This window comes from Canis lupus, chromosome 4, assembly GCF_011100685.1.
Source record: "Canis lupus familiaris isolate Mischka breed German Shepherd chromosome 4, alternate assembly UU_Cfam_GSD_1.0, whole genome shotgun sequence".
Taxonomy (NCBI): domain Eukaryota; kingdom Metazoa; phylum Chordata; class Mammalia; order Carnivora; family Canidae; genus Canis; species Canis lupus.
The window spans coordinates 52,067,319-52,081,906 of NC_049225.1; the positions used below are offsets into that span (position 1 = coordinate 52,067,319).

The 14,588-nt window shown below is 42.8% G+C and overlaps 1 protein-coding gene across 1 annotated transcript; it reads left to right on the plus strand.

Moving 5' to 3' along the window:
• The first annotated feature begins 2,474 nt into the window (after positions 1–2,474).
• On the plus strand, positions 2,475–12,492 carry IL12B (interleukin 12B). The gene is given in 7 exon segments (NM_001003292.1): positions 2,475–2,562; positions 6,178–6,453; positions 7,007–7,124; positions 8,614–8,831; positions 10,253–10,410; positions 11,799–11,930; positions 12,468–12,492. Coding segments are annotated over 6 exon segments (990 nt in total). The 3' UTR covers positions 12,468–12,492.
• Positions 12,493–14,588: the final 2,096 nt, after the last annotated feature.

A 14,588-nucleotide genomic window follows, 5' to 3' on the forward strand; every position in this document is an offset into this window, starting at 1 on the left:
ACCCATGCCTTGTGTGACTATGGCTTTGTATTTTTAAATAATAATTCTCTTTAAGTTAAAAAGTAACAAGGTAAAACTTGAAAAAGAAGTGTCCACCCAAGTGTCATGGGCATGCCCATGTCGGCACCAGCATTAGGGAGTGTAACCATACCTGGGTCCTTGTGTTCCTTATACAAGGATCTCAAGAATTAAGAAAACCTACAAAATTACATGGAAATAGGTTTAATCCTCAAGTCTCATATTTAGCACACCAAGGAAATGTGGGCTGTGGAGTATAGCTCTCTGGTATCAGCTGATCTGGAGAACAGCAGGGTAACTACATGCCCCCCCTCCTTTTTGGATTCCCCTGGGTTGGATTAAGAGAGTGATCCACCACCACCTCCACTCCCTGCCCGTGTTCTGGGGTTTAAAATGTAGGTGATTCTAAAATGCAATTTGTTTCTTAGAATCAACACCAGGGCTCCCTTGACCCTGAAGTGCAGTTCACCTGAAATTCTCATACACATCTAAGGCCCCAGGAGGAAGTGCTAGACACAGAGGCAAAAGGGAAAACCCCAGCATTAAGAGAGTGCAAAAGAATTACTGGGAGATGCCAGGAATCTCTGTTATTTCCCTTCCCAGAGTGCCAGCATCTGGTCTTTACAAGCCTGTGTAATTGCAATACTTCTAGGGCATTTCCCTACAGCCAGGCACGACTTTTTACCCTACTATTGTACACAAAACAGACATATCAGATATTTCCTTTATCTCTTCCCCTTGGTACAAGCTGACATGTTATTGGTTGCCTTCTATGATATGCCCTCTGATTGCGTTGCCTCAACAACCCTCTGAGATGGGTATCATGTCCATGTTATAGAGGAGGAGACAGGCTCAGAGATCATTTGGGCATCACACAACTAGCGAGTGGAGGAACTAGATCAAGCCCATGTCTGCTTGACTCCAAGCCCGTGAATGTCCTAACTGATGCCCCGTGGCAACTAGTCCATTGCCACAGTTGTAACCTGGACTAAATGAATAGACATGTTTGTGAAGGCTGCAGGGACAGAGTGCTGAATCTACAGGACAGCCAGATCTAGTCCCGTCTCTGCCACCCACAGCCCTTGTAATCTAAGGGAATAAAGTGCCTGGCAGGGTTCTCCTAAGTTAGCAGCAGTTCTAACAAAGCCATGATTTGTCAATATTCAGTCACTCCAACCAAGGGATTCTCATTTTTAAGGTATTTGGCCAAAAATTTTTAGTCTTATTCTTCTTATGATTTAGTCAGCGGCTTCTAACCACGTGTCAGAGAACATGGATGCTCTCTGAGATGGATGGAGATGTTCCAGGATGAGATGAAATGATAAATATCTCTACCTAATTCAGATGTAGGGTACAGTTTTCACATTCTAAATATTTGCACAAACCCTGGATAGTAATCCAGATTGAGTTTTACTATCAGAAAGAGGTGGTGGATTGGGCACAAAATGATGCATTTTGCTTATCATAGTGGGTATATCAATATTTTAGGGTCTTCTCCCAAAGAACCTCTTGATTTTCAGCGCTTATGGGCTTGAACATGGGTTAAACCAGTGGTTCTCAAAGTGTGGTCTGTGGACCAGCAACATCAGCTTTATCTGGAAACTTTTAAAAAATGCATATTCTGAGGTACCCCTCCCTCAACCTGCTGAATCAAACCCTCTGGAGGTGGGACTTAACCATTGGTATTTTAACAAGGCTTCCAGGTTACTTTGATGTGTACTCAAGCTTGAGAATCACTGGTTTTATGATGTAAGAGGAAGTAACCTTTGAGTTTGGAGCAATTACTATCTAAACAAGGAGAGAAACTAAACCTGGCCACCAGATCATTGCCATAATTTGAAATCACCTCTAATTGTCTCCCACCACCACCACCACTACCACCCCAAGTCCTTTACCCCTAGGTGTTACCGCACATACTGCCTTGTGCTACAGTGACACAGGATATAGCTGGTCTCTCTGACTAGAGGGTAGGCATTTAACATACTGACTTCATAAATATTTGTTGAATGAAAGTGTTTGCTCCTAGAAAGCAGAATCCAGGCCAGAAATCCTTTTTTTGCTTCCAACATATCTCGCTCAGAGCCTTTTACATAGTCAGTACCAAGTATATAATTGCTAAATGTTGATCCCAATAAGTCATGTTCCTGCTCTGAGCTGTGGGCTTCTCAGCTTAAAAATAAGAGGATTTTATCAGACAGCTGGTCTCCTTCAGCTCCAGATAGTCTGTGGTTCTCTCTTTGAAGATGTTCTTTCCCAGAGACTGGCACAGGGCTCCTGTAATTCACTTAGTACTAATTTGACAGTGCAGAGAAGAAAGAGAAAATTAAAAATTAAAAACAATGTACATAGAATGAATATGGTTTGCAAAGCAACTGAATGACTACTGACATTGTCTCTTCTCTTTTTCCCTCCTGCTCTCTTTTCCTCCTTCTCCTCTGTTTCTCTACCTCCTGCAGATGCATCCTCAGCAGTTGGTCATCTCCTGGTTTTCCCTCGTTTTGCTGGCGTCTCCCCTCATGGCCATATGGGAACTGGAGAAAGATGGTAACCAGCCTCTTCTTCTCTGTGGTGGCCCCAAATTCTGAGCCAGGACTCATCAGACAGGCCCCGGAGGAAAATCAGGGGCAATCAGGCCTTGGGGCCTCCTAGTGAGCGCCATCACTGGGAAAACGCAGGCCATCTGTCCTTCCTTCACCTTTGAGGGCATCTATGTCATTTGGCTTTCATATTAGATGCCAGAGTAGAAGCTTTTTGTGGACTGTGATGGGAAAGGTATATGGACTTGGCAGGTATTACTAAAAACCAGCGGTATTGTACAATTAAAATTCCAAAGTGAAGGATTTGGAAAGATTAAGAACTCCGTTCGATCATCCCCCACTCCACCGCACAACATCACCCCCTCCTTTGGCACTGAGAGGACTCACTTCTGACCAAGCACTTTTGGGGAAGCATAGTATTTAGACTCACATTGACTTGGGCTCAGAGGCTGACTGCCACTTATCGATTAGGTGACCTTGAGCTGGGTCACTTCTAAGGCTGAGTTTCCTCAACTGTGAACTAGGGATTATGAAATGACACCTACAACATGGATGATTGAATGTTAGTGAATGCAGGGGACAACTCAATAGATGTGAAGTGAGAATAAATGTTAGCCAGTATTGCTTTGGTTGTTTAAAATGATGTCTCTGATGAATCAAGAGAACCTGTTTATTTATAATCCAACTGATCAATAAAAATCACAAGTAGAATAATAGAATAGGTAGGTATTAGTAAAATAAGGGGTTCCTCTATCCTTCTGTTGTCTTACACACAGTAAATAATATATTAACTGATTGTTACTTGTTCCCAAACGATCTTCAGATGTTTCTCATGGAAGCCAACATAATGTTGGCAATTACTATCTCTAATTGTATCATAGTAATAATAGTTAATATTTATTGAGCACAGTATCTCATTTAATTCTCATAACCTCACGTGAAATAGGGTCTGTGTCCCATTTTATCTATGCTGCAAATGGAGGCTACAGAGATTAAGTAACTTCCCCAGTTTCCCAGACCTGAGAAGGATGGAACAGGGATTGATCTCAATTCTGTCTCACTTCAAAGTCTGTGCATTTAAGTATTTGTAGAAGGTTTTACAAGAAGGTCATGAAGCAGTTTTTTCCTATGCTTGGAGCACAGGAGGAAATAGGCATAAGTTAAAAGTGAAGCCACTTCAGTTGTTGATCAGAAATAACCTGTTGATGGTCAGGAGAGTGGCACACTAGAAAATGGAAACCTGAAAGAAATTTGAGACTTTTCCTCCATTCGTACTCTTTTCGGGAAGGCAACAATCCAGCCATCTCCCCTCTGCCTGAGGAGGGTCTGAGAGTTCTAGAGCCTCCCTTGAGTAAAGGCAAAGGCCTGGAGCCAGATGATACTTCCAGATCCCTGTCCAACCCTGGGAGTTTTAGCGAGCTCAGGAAGCTTGGCTGTTGCATAGTAAACCCCAAAGTTACTTCTAATTTGGTAAACCGCAGAAATTCCAGGAAGTCAATGTGAGAAACAGAGGGCGGGACGACTTTGGAGGCCAGGCACAGGGTTCTAGATCCTTTTCGTCAGGCTCCCTCTTGCAGTTGTTGCCTCCTGCGCTTGGGGGATGGGGTCTTCCAGGCCTTCTGAGGCTCAGTTGTGTTGTTCAGTTGCTAGTGGAAAAAGAATAACTGGAGAAAGCCAAAGGTGCCACGTGGGTTTATGTGGGCACAGCCTATCATTTCCAAAGAGCCAGGTCCCAAATGCTTTTTACCTCTTGTTTTTGTTACCCATTCAGGACTTCTAAATCCCTCTGATCCAAAGTGAGAACTTTATATTCCACAACACTTTACATTTGGATGCCAACAATAAGAGTCACCGTGTATAGAGCATTTAAGGGCACTTTGTGAAGCCGTTGTATGAATTAGCTTGTATAATCCGTGTCTCAACCTGCTGAAGCAAGCACTAATATTTTGCTCATTTTAAAAAATGATGACACCAAAGCTTAGAGTAATTGGATATCATGCCTGAGGCCACAGGCAAGTATCAGATATGGAGCTGAATCTAAACTCAGACCAGTGTGACTCCAAAATCCAGGCTCTTAACCAGTGTGGCTCTCAAACTTGACAGGGCATCCAAATCCCCTGGGGAGCATACAGAACAGATCATCGGGCCCATCCCAACATTCCTGATTCATCGACTCGGGTTTTGTATTTTCCACAGTTTCCTAGGTGCTGCTGCTGCTGGTGGTTGAGTGATCAGGCTTGGGGAACCACTGCATTAAATGGTCTAGTTGAATAGTAAGTGATGTGTGTATGAATGAAGCTGTGATAGGACAACTCATTGAAGTACTCTACTAAGCCATTCCTCAGGTTAGAGAGCCAATGCCAAGCCAGTGAGACAGAAGACCTGAGATATAGCTCTTATGTCTCTAACTTTTTTTTTAAGATTTTATTTATTTATTCATGAGAGACACACACACACAGAGAGAGAGAGAGAGAGGCAGAGAAATAGGCAGAGGGAGAAGCAGGCTCCATGCAGGGAGCCCGATATGGGACTCGATCCCAGGTCTCCAGGATCATGCCCTGAGCCAAAGGCATAGATGATCAAGCACTGAGCCACCCAGGCCTCCCTTGTGCTTCTAACTTAATGTAACCTTGCTTAGCCTGCTGGTTTTGGCACACTCCTCCTTGAAATGGGAAGACCAAGATCTACTGAACTGCTTCATAAGAGTGTAAAACTGCTTTAAAAAATAGAATGAGGGATGCCTGGGTGGCTCAGCGGTCGAGCATCTGCCTTTGGCTCAGGGTGTGATCCTGGATTCTGGGGATCGAGTTCCACATCAGGCTTCCTGCATGGAGACTGCTCCTTCCTCTGCCTGTGTCTCTGCCTCTCTCTCTGTGTGTCTCTCATGAATGAATAAATAAAATCTTAAAAAAAAAATAGAATGAAAATCTCTATTGATAAGTTTTAGTGGTAGGAACTAAATCCTCAAATGCCCGTGGAAAATTATAGGGCAGTATCTCTGTGCAGTCATCTGACCCTTTGGCGTGTGAATAACAATAACTAACCCTGAGTTTACTGTGGTAGGCACTGTCCTAAATATAGATATATTTAATACTAATATCCAAACCTACAACACAGATGCTATTATTATCATTTTACAGTTGAGGAAACTGAGGCTTATGGTGATTTACTACCTTGTTCCAAATCCCTTAGCCAGTTAGTGGGGGGATAGGATCTCAGTGCTGGTCAGTCTGTCTTGACATCTCTGGGCCCTGCCTTACTGTCCATGCAATTGAAATTGTGCTGGAAGGTTCTTCTCTCCACCAGGCCTTTGGTAGATAGTTTTTTGCTGTTCATGTTTTGGTATATCAAAGCCTTCCCCATTGCCGGCGAATCAGAGGTTAATTATTAACGACAGCCTGCCAGTTAATAACTCCGTGGCAGCTATAAAACTCTTTGCTTGTCTCTTCATGACCTTATATCCAAGTAGGGCCCAGTGGCCTGAAATCAATCATCTCAGCAAGCATCTGCTGTTATGAGCCAGGTTGTGCTCTGGCAGTACAGATGCACAGGTGGTTCACAAAACCCAGTCCCAGAGTTCATGAAGCTCACAATCCAGTTCTCCACTCCCTGTGCTCTCCAGTTTATGTTGTAGAGTTGGACTGGCACCCTGATGCCCCCGGAGAAATGGTGGTCCTCACCTGCCATACCCCTGAAGAAGATGACATCACTTGGACCTCAGCGCAGAGCAGTGAAGTCCTAGGTTCTGGTAAAACTCTGACCATCCAAGTCAAAGAATTTGGAGATGCTGGCCAGTATACCTGCCATAAAGGAGGCAAGGTTCTGAGCCGCTCACTCCTGTTGATTCACAAAAAAGAAGATGGAATTTGGTCCACTGATATCTTAAAGGAACAGAAAGGTAATTCCATTCCCTCAGATGGTGTCAATTTTCTCTTTTGCGCCATAAGAAATAAAAACTTTAAAAATGTAAAAGGCAAGACATGACTAGTGTAGTTAATGAACTACAAGGGAATATCAAATCCCTTGCTAGAACCACCCAGCACTTAGGTTTTTCTTTGCTTTCTTAGACACTTGGAGGAATCAACCAACCAAATCTCATGTTGAGAGATTGTCATGGTGAATCTGATTGGTTTTCCTGAAGTTCTTTTTAAATGCTAATGGAAATTAACCAATGTGTATAGTGAATAACTCAGCACTGGGATGGCAGCTTTGAAAAACTTAATCCCTCCCTCTGATGTGTTAGGTGCATGGCATGCTCTGCAGAATCAGCAACCTATTGAGACATTGCCAGTCCCCATTGAACTGCCTATCAGGGGAGCAGCAGCATTTTCCAAGGAAATAAATGGAAGATCTTCACTCTTGTAGCACTGGGTGGCCTGTGGCTCATCACAATTAAAGTCTATCTGAAAGAAAGCCTCTAAATATTGAATTTTTGTTCTTTTCAAATCCAGAATCCAAAAATAAGATCTTTCTGAAATGTGAGGCAAAGAATTATTCTGGACGTTTCACATGCTGGTGGCTGACGGCAATCAGTACTGATTTGAAATTCAGTGTCAAAAGTAGCAGAGGGTAAGTGAAATCACTCTGATTTCTCAGTATTTGGCTAGAACTATTTCATTAAGAAAACAAGGGCAACCTCTCCATGGCCTATCAGTTAATAATAGGGGAGTAAACAAAGTCAAACGTGTATTTTTTCAACGCCCACTGTTACCTAAACTGGGGAAAGAACATGGAGATTTAAGCTAATCGCCTGAACAAATGTGTGGGTTAGAACAGGATATTACTGGGACCTGAGAATAGCCTCTGCTATGTTTGAACCCACTCATCCAGATTGCCTGGCAATGCTTCATTAAGGCTCATAGCACCATGGGGAGGGATAAAAGGAGAAATCAAAGCTATGATGACTTGCCAAAATTGCACCTTGAGATGAAAATAGAAACAAAAGCTCCAGTGCACAGATCTTGAAAGCCCTGAGGCCAACTCCAAAACCCTGAGGTTTCTAGAAATTTGTCCAGAGCCACCTTAACTCCTTTTCCTTTTGCCGACATCACTGATCTGAAGTTTACTGTTTGTCCAATACACTTGGACTTCCCCTAAGAAATCCATTTCCACGGATACTGAACCTATGTCAGCGGGTCTGTGTGTCTTCCCTCACTCACCATCTAGGTTCCTGAACTGACAGAGCAAACCCCAGGTGATCACCCTGGCCTTGTCACTTTTTAACTGAGTAAATAAACCCCTGGGGTATCCCTGTTCCATCTTGAAAATGAAAATGCTTACCAAAGGAATGCTTATACAAATGCACTGAAACACAGATGCCAGCGTTCATTGTGATGTTTTTGGTAATCAGCAGGGGAAAAGTTAAAGTGTGATACATTATCCAGCTTAACGTGGATAACCCAATCTGTGTGGTGTCTCATGGAGCACTTCCCATATGTTCAGAGGGGGAAGAGATGGTTATTAAAAACCATACATATATCTTTATATTTATGGTTTATGTATACATATATACATAGTTATATCTATTTAATGAAAAATAAAATCATTGTGTGTATATATAGAAACATGTGTGTATCCATATGTACATGTGGATATATGATTGCTTTGAATATTCATAGATAAAGGTCTGGAGGGATATAACAAGCTATGAATAGTATTTCTATTTGGGGAGTGAGATTAGGGTTAAAAGAGGCACACACATTTCATTTATACAGGTTTTAATCTTTTTCATTTTTTATAATTAGCACGTATTGGTTTTGTAATTAAAGTGGGAAGAATGAATTTAAATTTTTAATAGGGAGATTGAACCAAGGGCTCTGGATCTAAAAATTTCTGAATTCATTTAGGCCAAAGGGATGTAAATGCAGAGTTGTCTCTAAATATTTGTACCGCCTGTTGTGGCAAAGCTAGTTCTCCTGGGGAGGGCAGTTTCTTAGGCTTTAAGGAAAAATCAGGGCATACTTGGATCAATTGTATCCTCAAACAGCTGTTTAGCTGCAACCACTGGGAGCTTACCCACAAATGTGTGACACAGGGTAATGTCTGTCTTTGACTTCAGCTTCTCTGACCCCCAAGGGGTGACATGTGGAGCAGTGACACTTTCAGCAGAGAGGGTCAGAGTGGACAACAGGGATTATAAGAAGTACACAGTGGAGTGTCAGGAGGGCAGTGCCTGCCCCTCTGCCGAGGAGAGCCTACCCATCGAGGTCGTGGTGGATGCTATTCACAAGCTCAAGTATGAAAACTACACCAGCAGCTTCTTCATCAGAGACATCAGTGAGTTCGCTTAATTATATGTGCTTAATAAGGATAAATGCCATTTGTCACATGTTCACAATGACCCCATGCACTGAGGTAAGGGGTTTACATGCATTGTCTCTTTTATTCTGTACCCCCAAAAGACTACAATATAGATACTATTCTCTGCATTTTAAGGAAGAGACAATTGAATCTCAGATTAAATAAATTGCCCCAGATATCACAGCTAGGAACTCAGAAACCAGTTCTGCCCCACTGGAAAAAGCGGCCTTTTGGCTACCCTTCTATCTGCTACCCAGGCAGCTTCCATGGTGAATCCAGGAGGACCCCCTCAAACATAATATTTACCTTCAGAACCAGGGCTTCCCTACTAATTGCAATTATTCCCAACCAGGCTTTCTCTAACATTTGAAAAAGAATCTTCATTATTGGAACATAAGCCCCTCCAAAATGGACACCAATTTTTTTAATCGGCAAATGGAGATTTTGCCATTTGTCACTTCCTTTACCATTTATCCATTGGACATTCATCATGAAATAAAATTTACAGAACCACAGAACTTGCTCAAACATTTGTGGAGAAATTACTCTTTGTGGGTAGGAGGAGGTTTGAGTTCCATAGGATAGCCAGGAAAGGTCTCTCTGAAATGATATTTAGCTGAATTCTGAAGGAAAGAAGGTATCAGTTGTGTTAAGAACGGAGAGAAGAATATTTGAAAAGCATCTACTAGGAGCCATGGTCTTTGGACATTCCATAGAGTGTCTCCTTTCCCCCCATCCAGACAAAGGTATGCTACTCAAAGACAGAGTCTTTTGTGATACTCGCTGCTATATCCTCCGCACATTGCACAGTAACTGGCACAAAGCTGGTGCTCACTCACCATTCATTGAATGAATGAATGAGCATAAAGACAATCTGACTTCAACTGTTGCAAGACAAGTCAGTGCCAGATGCCGTGAGAAGACATCAGAAAGAGCACTAAGTGGGAAGTCTCTCATGTTGTCCTTAGCAAGAGACTCAGCTCAAGTCCAAGTTTTGTGCAAAGAGGGATATTGAGCACAGGGAGGGTGGTCCTTCCGCACCTAGCCCAGATGTGAGAGTCTTCTTGTCTCTGTGGAATTTCTTCTGAGCACTATGGAGAGGTAGTCCTACTGCCAGGGTTCATCTGCTTGTGCGGGGGATGAGGAGGATTCTGAGCCTCTCTCAGGGTCAGCCAGAAAGGATTGGACAACTGGTGAGGACTGCCTCCCATAGGCACCAGTGTGAGCACCAGCAGCAGGGATGCCTCACGTCTGCCAACTAGGTGCCCAGAGAAGTTAAGTAACTATCCCACAGACACACAACCGGTTAAAGGTGAAAGTGGGATTAGAAGGTGGAACTACCTTACACCAAAAGCCTGTTAGGAAAATCAAAGGTGTTTCTATATCTTCTTCCACAGTCAAACCAGACCCACCCACAAACCTGCAGCTGAAGCCATTGAAAAATTCTCGGCACGTGGAGGTCAGCTGGGAATACCCCGACACCTGGAGCACCCCACATTCCTACTTCTCCCTGACATTTTGCATACAGGCCCAGGGCAAGAACAATAGAGAAAAGGTAAGATGTGACTCCAGTACCATGTATTCAGGTTTATGCAGGGCCCACATCTAGGAGGTGAGTTGTGATAACAGTAGCTAACATTTATTTAGCACTTTCTACGTGCCTGAGACTGCACTAAGGGTTTTACGTGTATATCTCACTCAATCTTTAAAGTAACCTGACGAAGGCAGATAGTGTTACTATCAACATTTCACTAGTGAAGTAATTGGAGCTCAGAGAGGGTCAAGGGCTTACCCAAAGTTACCCAGCTAGGCAGAGTCAGAACCAGGAAACCATTCTGGTGAACAAAAATTCCACACACCCAACCATGCCACCGCCTTCAGTATGGTTGGTCATTCATTCTTGCACTCAGAATTGGTCCTCACATAGGAAATCTGAGTTCCAGGAGCCTCAAACTATTATTGTTGCAATTTAGTGAGTCTAAGGAATGATAGAACATTCATGCTATGTCTCACCCCAAATGGATAATTCCCAGCTCTTCCACATATCGTGAAATTATTTCATTGAGCAGAATGTTAGTGTTTACATAGGCTAAGACAATGGATTCCAACTTTCTTGCCTTGGCATCATAATCCTAAGGTCTTGAAGACGCTTTTATAAAGCCCAAGACTCCTTGGACTGCGGTTTTAGAATCACTGGATAAACGCCTTATTCGGGATAGGGTTTAGCATTTGATAGAAATTCGGTCATTCAGTTACTCCCTGAGAATTATTTTTTGTAGGATGGAAAGGCTATTCTGGAGTAGATTTTACCTATTTATTATTTAAAGTATTGATATGTATCTTCCCTACATAAGGTTTATATCATTAATAGGTATATTTACCGAACACTTTGTACCGATTAAAGACTTTGCCGATTAAAGAATTTTACATGATGATTACCTTTAACTCTTACTCATCTATGAGGTAGGAATGATTATTATCCCTCTCTTATAAAGGATGAAACTGAGACAACAGAGCCTAAAGCATTTTCCAGTGGTCACACAGCTAAAAGTTAGCAATGCCTGGATTTCAGCATGTTTTCTGATAAGTGGATCAGGATATAGTATTTCAGAATATCCAGGCGACAGCTAGAGAAAATCTGCCTTAGTTTCACCATCGGCCTAGTACAGAGGTGAGAGTGCATGGGGCCTTCCGGTAAGGCAGCTGTGCTAGAAACAGGAAAGCTGGACCAAACCATTTCTCCCCCTAGGCTGAAGTCTAAAAGCTTCATCTGTATTTAGAGCTTCTATCAGTAGGTGGCGCACGTTCTACACAACTCCACAGTTTATTGCAACAGTGATGCCCTAAAATCAAGGTGTGCCGGTTTGGGGAGATCAAGCTTTGCAGAAATACCCCCAGCCCATCTTGTGACTGCATTGCCAAAGACTTCCCTCTCCTTTGCAGAAAGATAGACTCTGCGTGGACAAGACCTCAGCCAAGGTCGTGTGCCACAAGGATGCCAAGATCCGCGTGCAAGCCCGAGACCGCTACTATAGTTCATCCTGGAGCGACTGGGCATCTGTGTCCTGCAGTTAGGTGAGCAGGCCCACAAAGCCCAGGCCACACCTGAACACTCAGCGTCCCCGGGGTGCAGGGCAATGGTGGGGGACAGTATGAGAGAAAAGGGAGACAGGGTGCCTGGTACACAGTCACCAGAGTCAGAAACATACATTTGTTCATTAAACAGGTATTATTTTTAAAAATATAAAAATAAAAAATAACAGGTATTATTTGATGTCCATATTGTTCTGGGGAATATGCTGGATGCACAGATATTGCAGTAAAGAAAACAGGCATAGGTCCTGCCCTCCTGGAGGAGAAGGCAGAGAGAGGTAGCCAAAGGAGCAAAAAGAGCTTGCAAGTGATTTTCAGGAATTAGCACCTTATCCTGGGCACCCTGGGTGGGGGGGCACTGACTGCAACCAAATCCAAATCCTCAGCCACATAAGGATGGGCTGGGCCTTTCTGACATGGAATCCCCAAACCCAATTGCCCCAGTATCGTGGTGTGTGAAGTAAGGGGGCTTGCTGCCACATTTCTAATCTACATAAACTATTGGTATTCTTTTTTCAGGTTCCACCCCCAGGATGAATCTTGGAGGGAAAGTGGAAGATATTATGCAAAATTTTCTAAGGACACATTGAAGAGGCTCCAAAAGTTATTTTCTGCCTAATTTTCTTTTTGTAAAGGGTCATTATTGTGTCTTCGCAATATTTTTTACATTTAAATGCCAAATGCCCACTGAAACAATCAGCTACTTTATTTATAGATTTTCAGCTAGCAGGCTGCCACTGACCTTAATGCTATTTAAATATTTAAGTAATTTATGTATTTATTAATTTATTGTTATTGAACACTTGTGTGCCAAGATATATTGTATGTTTCATACCCTCAGGACCTGATCTGTAAGGAATAGGCCCTATTATGCAAAATGTGAATTTATGTGTTATTTATACTGACAACTTTTCAAGCAAGAATGTATCATTTTTATGACAACCAGTGAGCACACAATATTATGATGCCAGCACCATAATATATTTGTGATGGATGGGAACACAGAGGTAGTTAAATAGAGACATGGAGACACGAATCCATTTGAGAAGTTTCTGGAGACGGAGATGTTAGATCCTGTATCCATAAAGACTTCCTTGCGGTGGTGTTGATAAAGCAATTCAGGGCCACTTGCATTTTTAAGCAAGTTTAGTTTTTGGATGCCTGAATTTAGAAAGACCTGAGACAAATAACTCAAATTGAGATTCAGCTTCAGCCACCTTGCCAGTCCCCATCCCCATCTATCTGTAAGTCATTGGAGAGTGACCCAGGGACACTGTAAGTGTCTGGAAGTAAAAAGGTCTTATGATCCAAGAGGGAGAACCAACATGGCCAAGCACAAAAAATTGTCAGAATTTCCAGCTGCTCCTTAATAGCCAGGCAAAAAAAGCACATGGATGCAAAGAAAATGGTCAAGAATTGCTTACTGGACAGCGCAAGTGAACCTGACTGGTGGATGTGACCAGAAAGTGCCAATCGCTGAGGTGCTACTTTTAAGTAATGAATGTGCTTTCTGTAAAGTGATTTCATTTCTTTTCTGTTTACTTATTTGTTTTTGCATTCTGACAATGCACTAATAAAAATATAACTCTTGTTTGCAATAATATTTTGGGCTTTCTCAGCTGACTCGAGTATCCTGTTCCCACATTTACCAGGACTGCATTATTTTCCCCCTGCCATTTAAGAGTTGCTCTTCTTTGAAGCGATTTCACTTCCAGTTCTGCAGAGTTGCCCTTTCCCTTTATAGAATTCCCAAAGTCAGTGTCTTGCTGAGCTCAGGGAATGTCCCTGTGGTCAGACCACAGGGAACTCTGGAAGGGCAGGGAACTGCACTTATACCCTCTTCAGAGGTTGGATGCACTTGCTTCTTTTGCCATCTATCCTAGAATCCACTCTACTGTTTCCAAAACATCATGAAATAAAACCCCAATGTGATCGAGTCACGAGCTCCCAGCTCATAGATCCAGGTCCAGTGTTTACAGAAGGTTTGTCATGCGACTTGAGATGGAGGAGTTCCAGAAAACCTTGGGTTGCCTTCCCCAAACAGTGCCCACTCCTGGCGCAGCTTATAAAACAGGGATGAAAAGTTAACTTCGGTACCACTAAATGCTAAAATATTCAGTATACAGTGCCCTGCGGTAAGAACAAAGGAGAAGAACCAGTGAAGCCCAGGAAGGCTCCGTAGAAAAGGGGAGGTCAAGGAAAGGGCAGGCCAATTTCTCTTTGGTGCCTCCCAGGGAAAGAGCAAGCAGTGGGATCGCAGAGAATGGAGTCCATTCTCTACCATCTTCAATGGCCAAGAGTATGTATCTGGGCTTCCTTGCAATGGCAAGATAATCATAATAGGGATGTTGTGAGTGCCCTTATCTTAAGTGTCTCCTGGAGCCCTTATTCTACTCTGCTTTTGACCAAGAGGAATGATGGACCTAATCCAACATTTGAAACCTATTATCTTGTATTATGAGCCCACACTTGATAGCACACGGTTGGGTAATAACAACTATTTGTCCTCGTATAAGGTCTTTCATCTAGAGATACCAAAACACTTAATGGGTACTTAATGAGCAACGCTAACCAAGAAAAAATAATTAATCACATTTATGAGTACAGGGACCAGGGGACCTTACCCAAGACTTCCGGCCA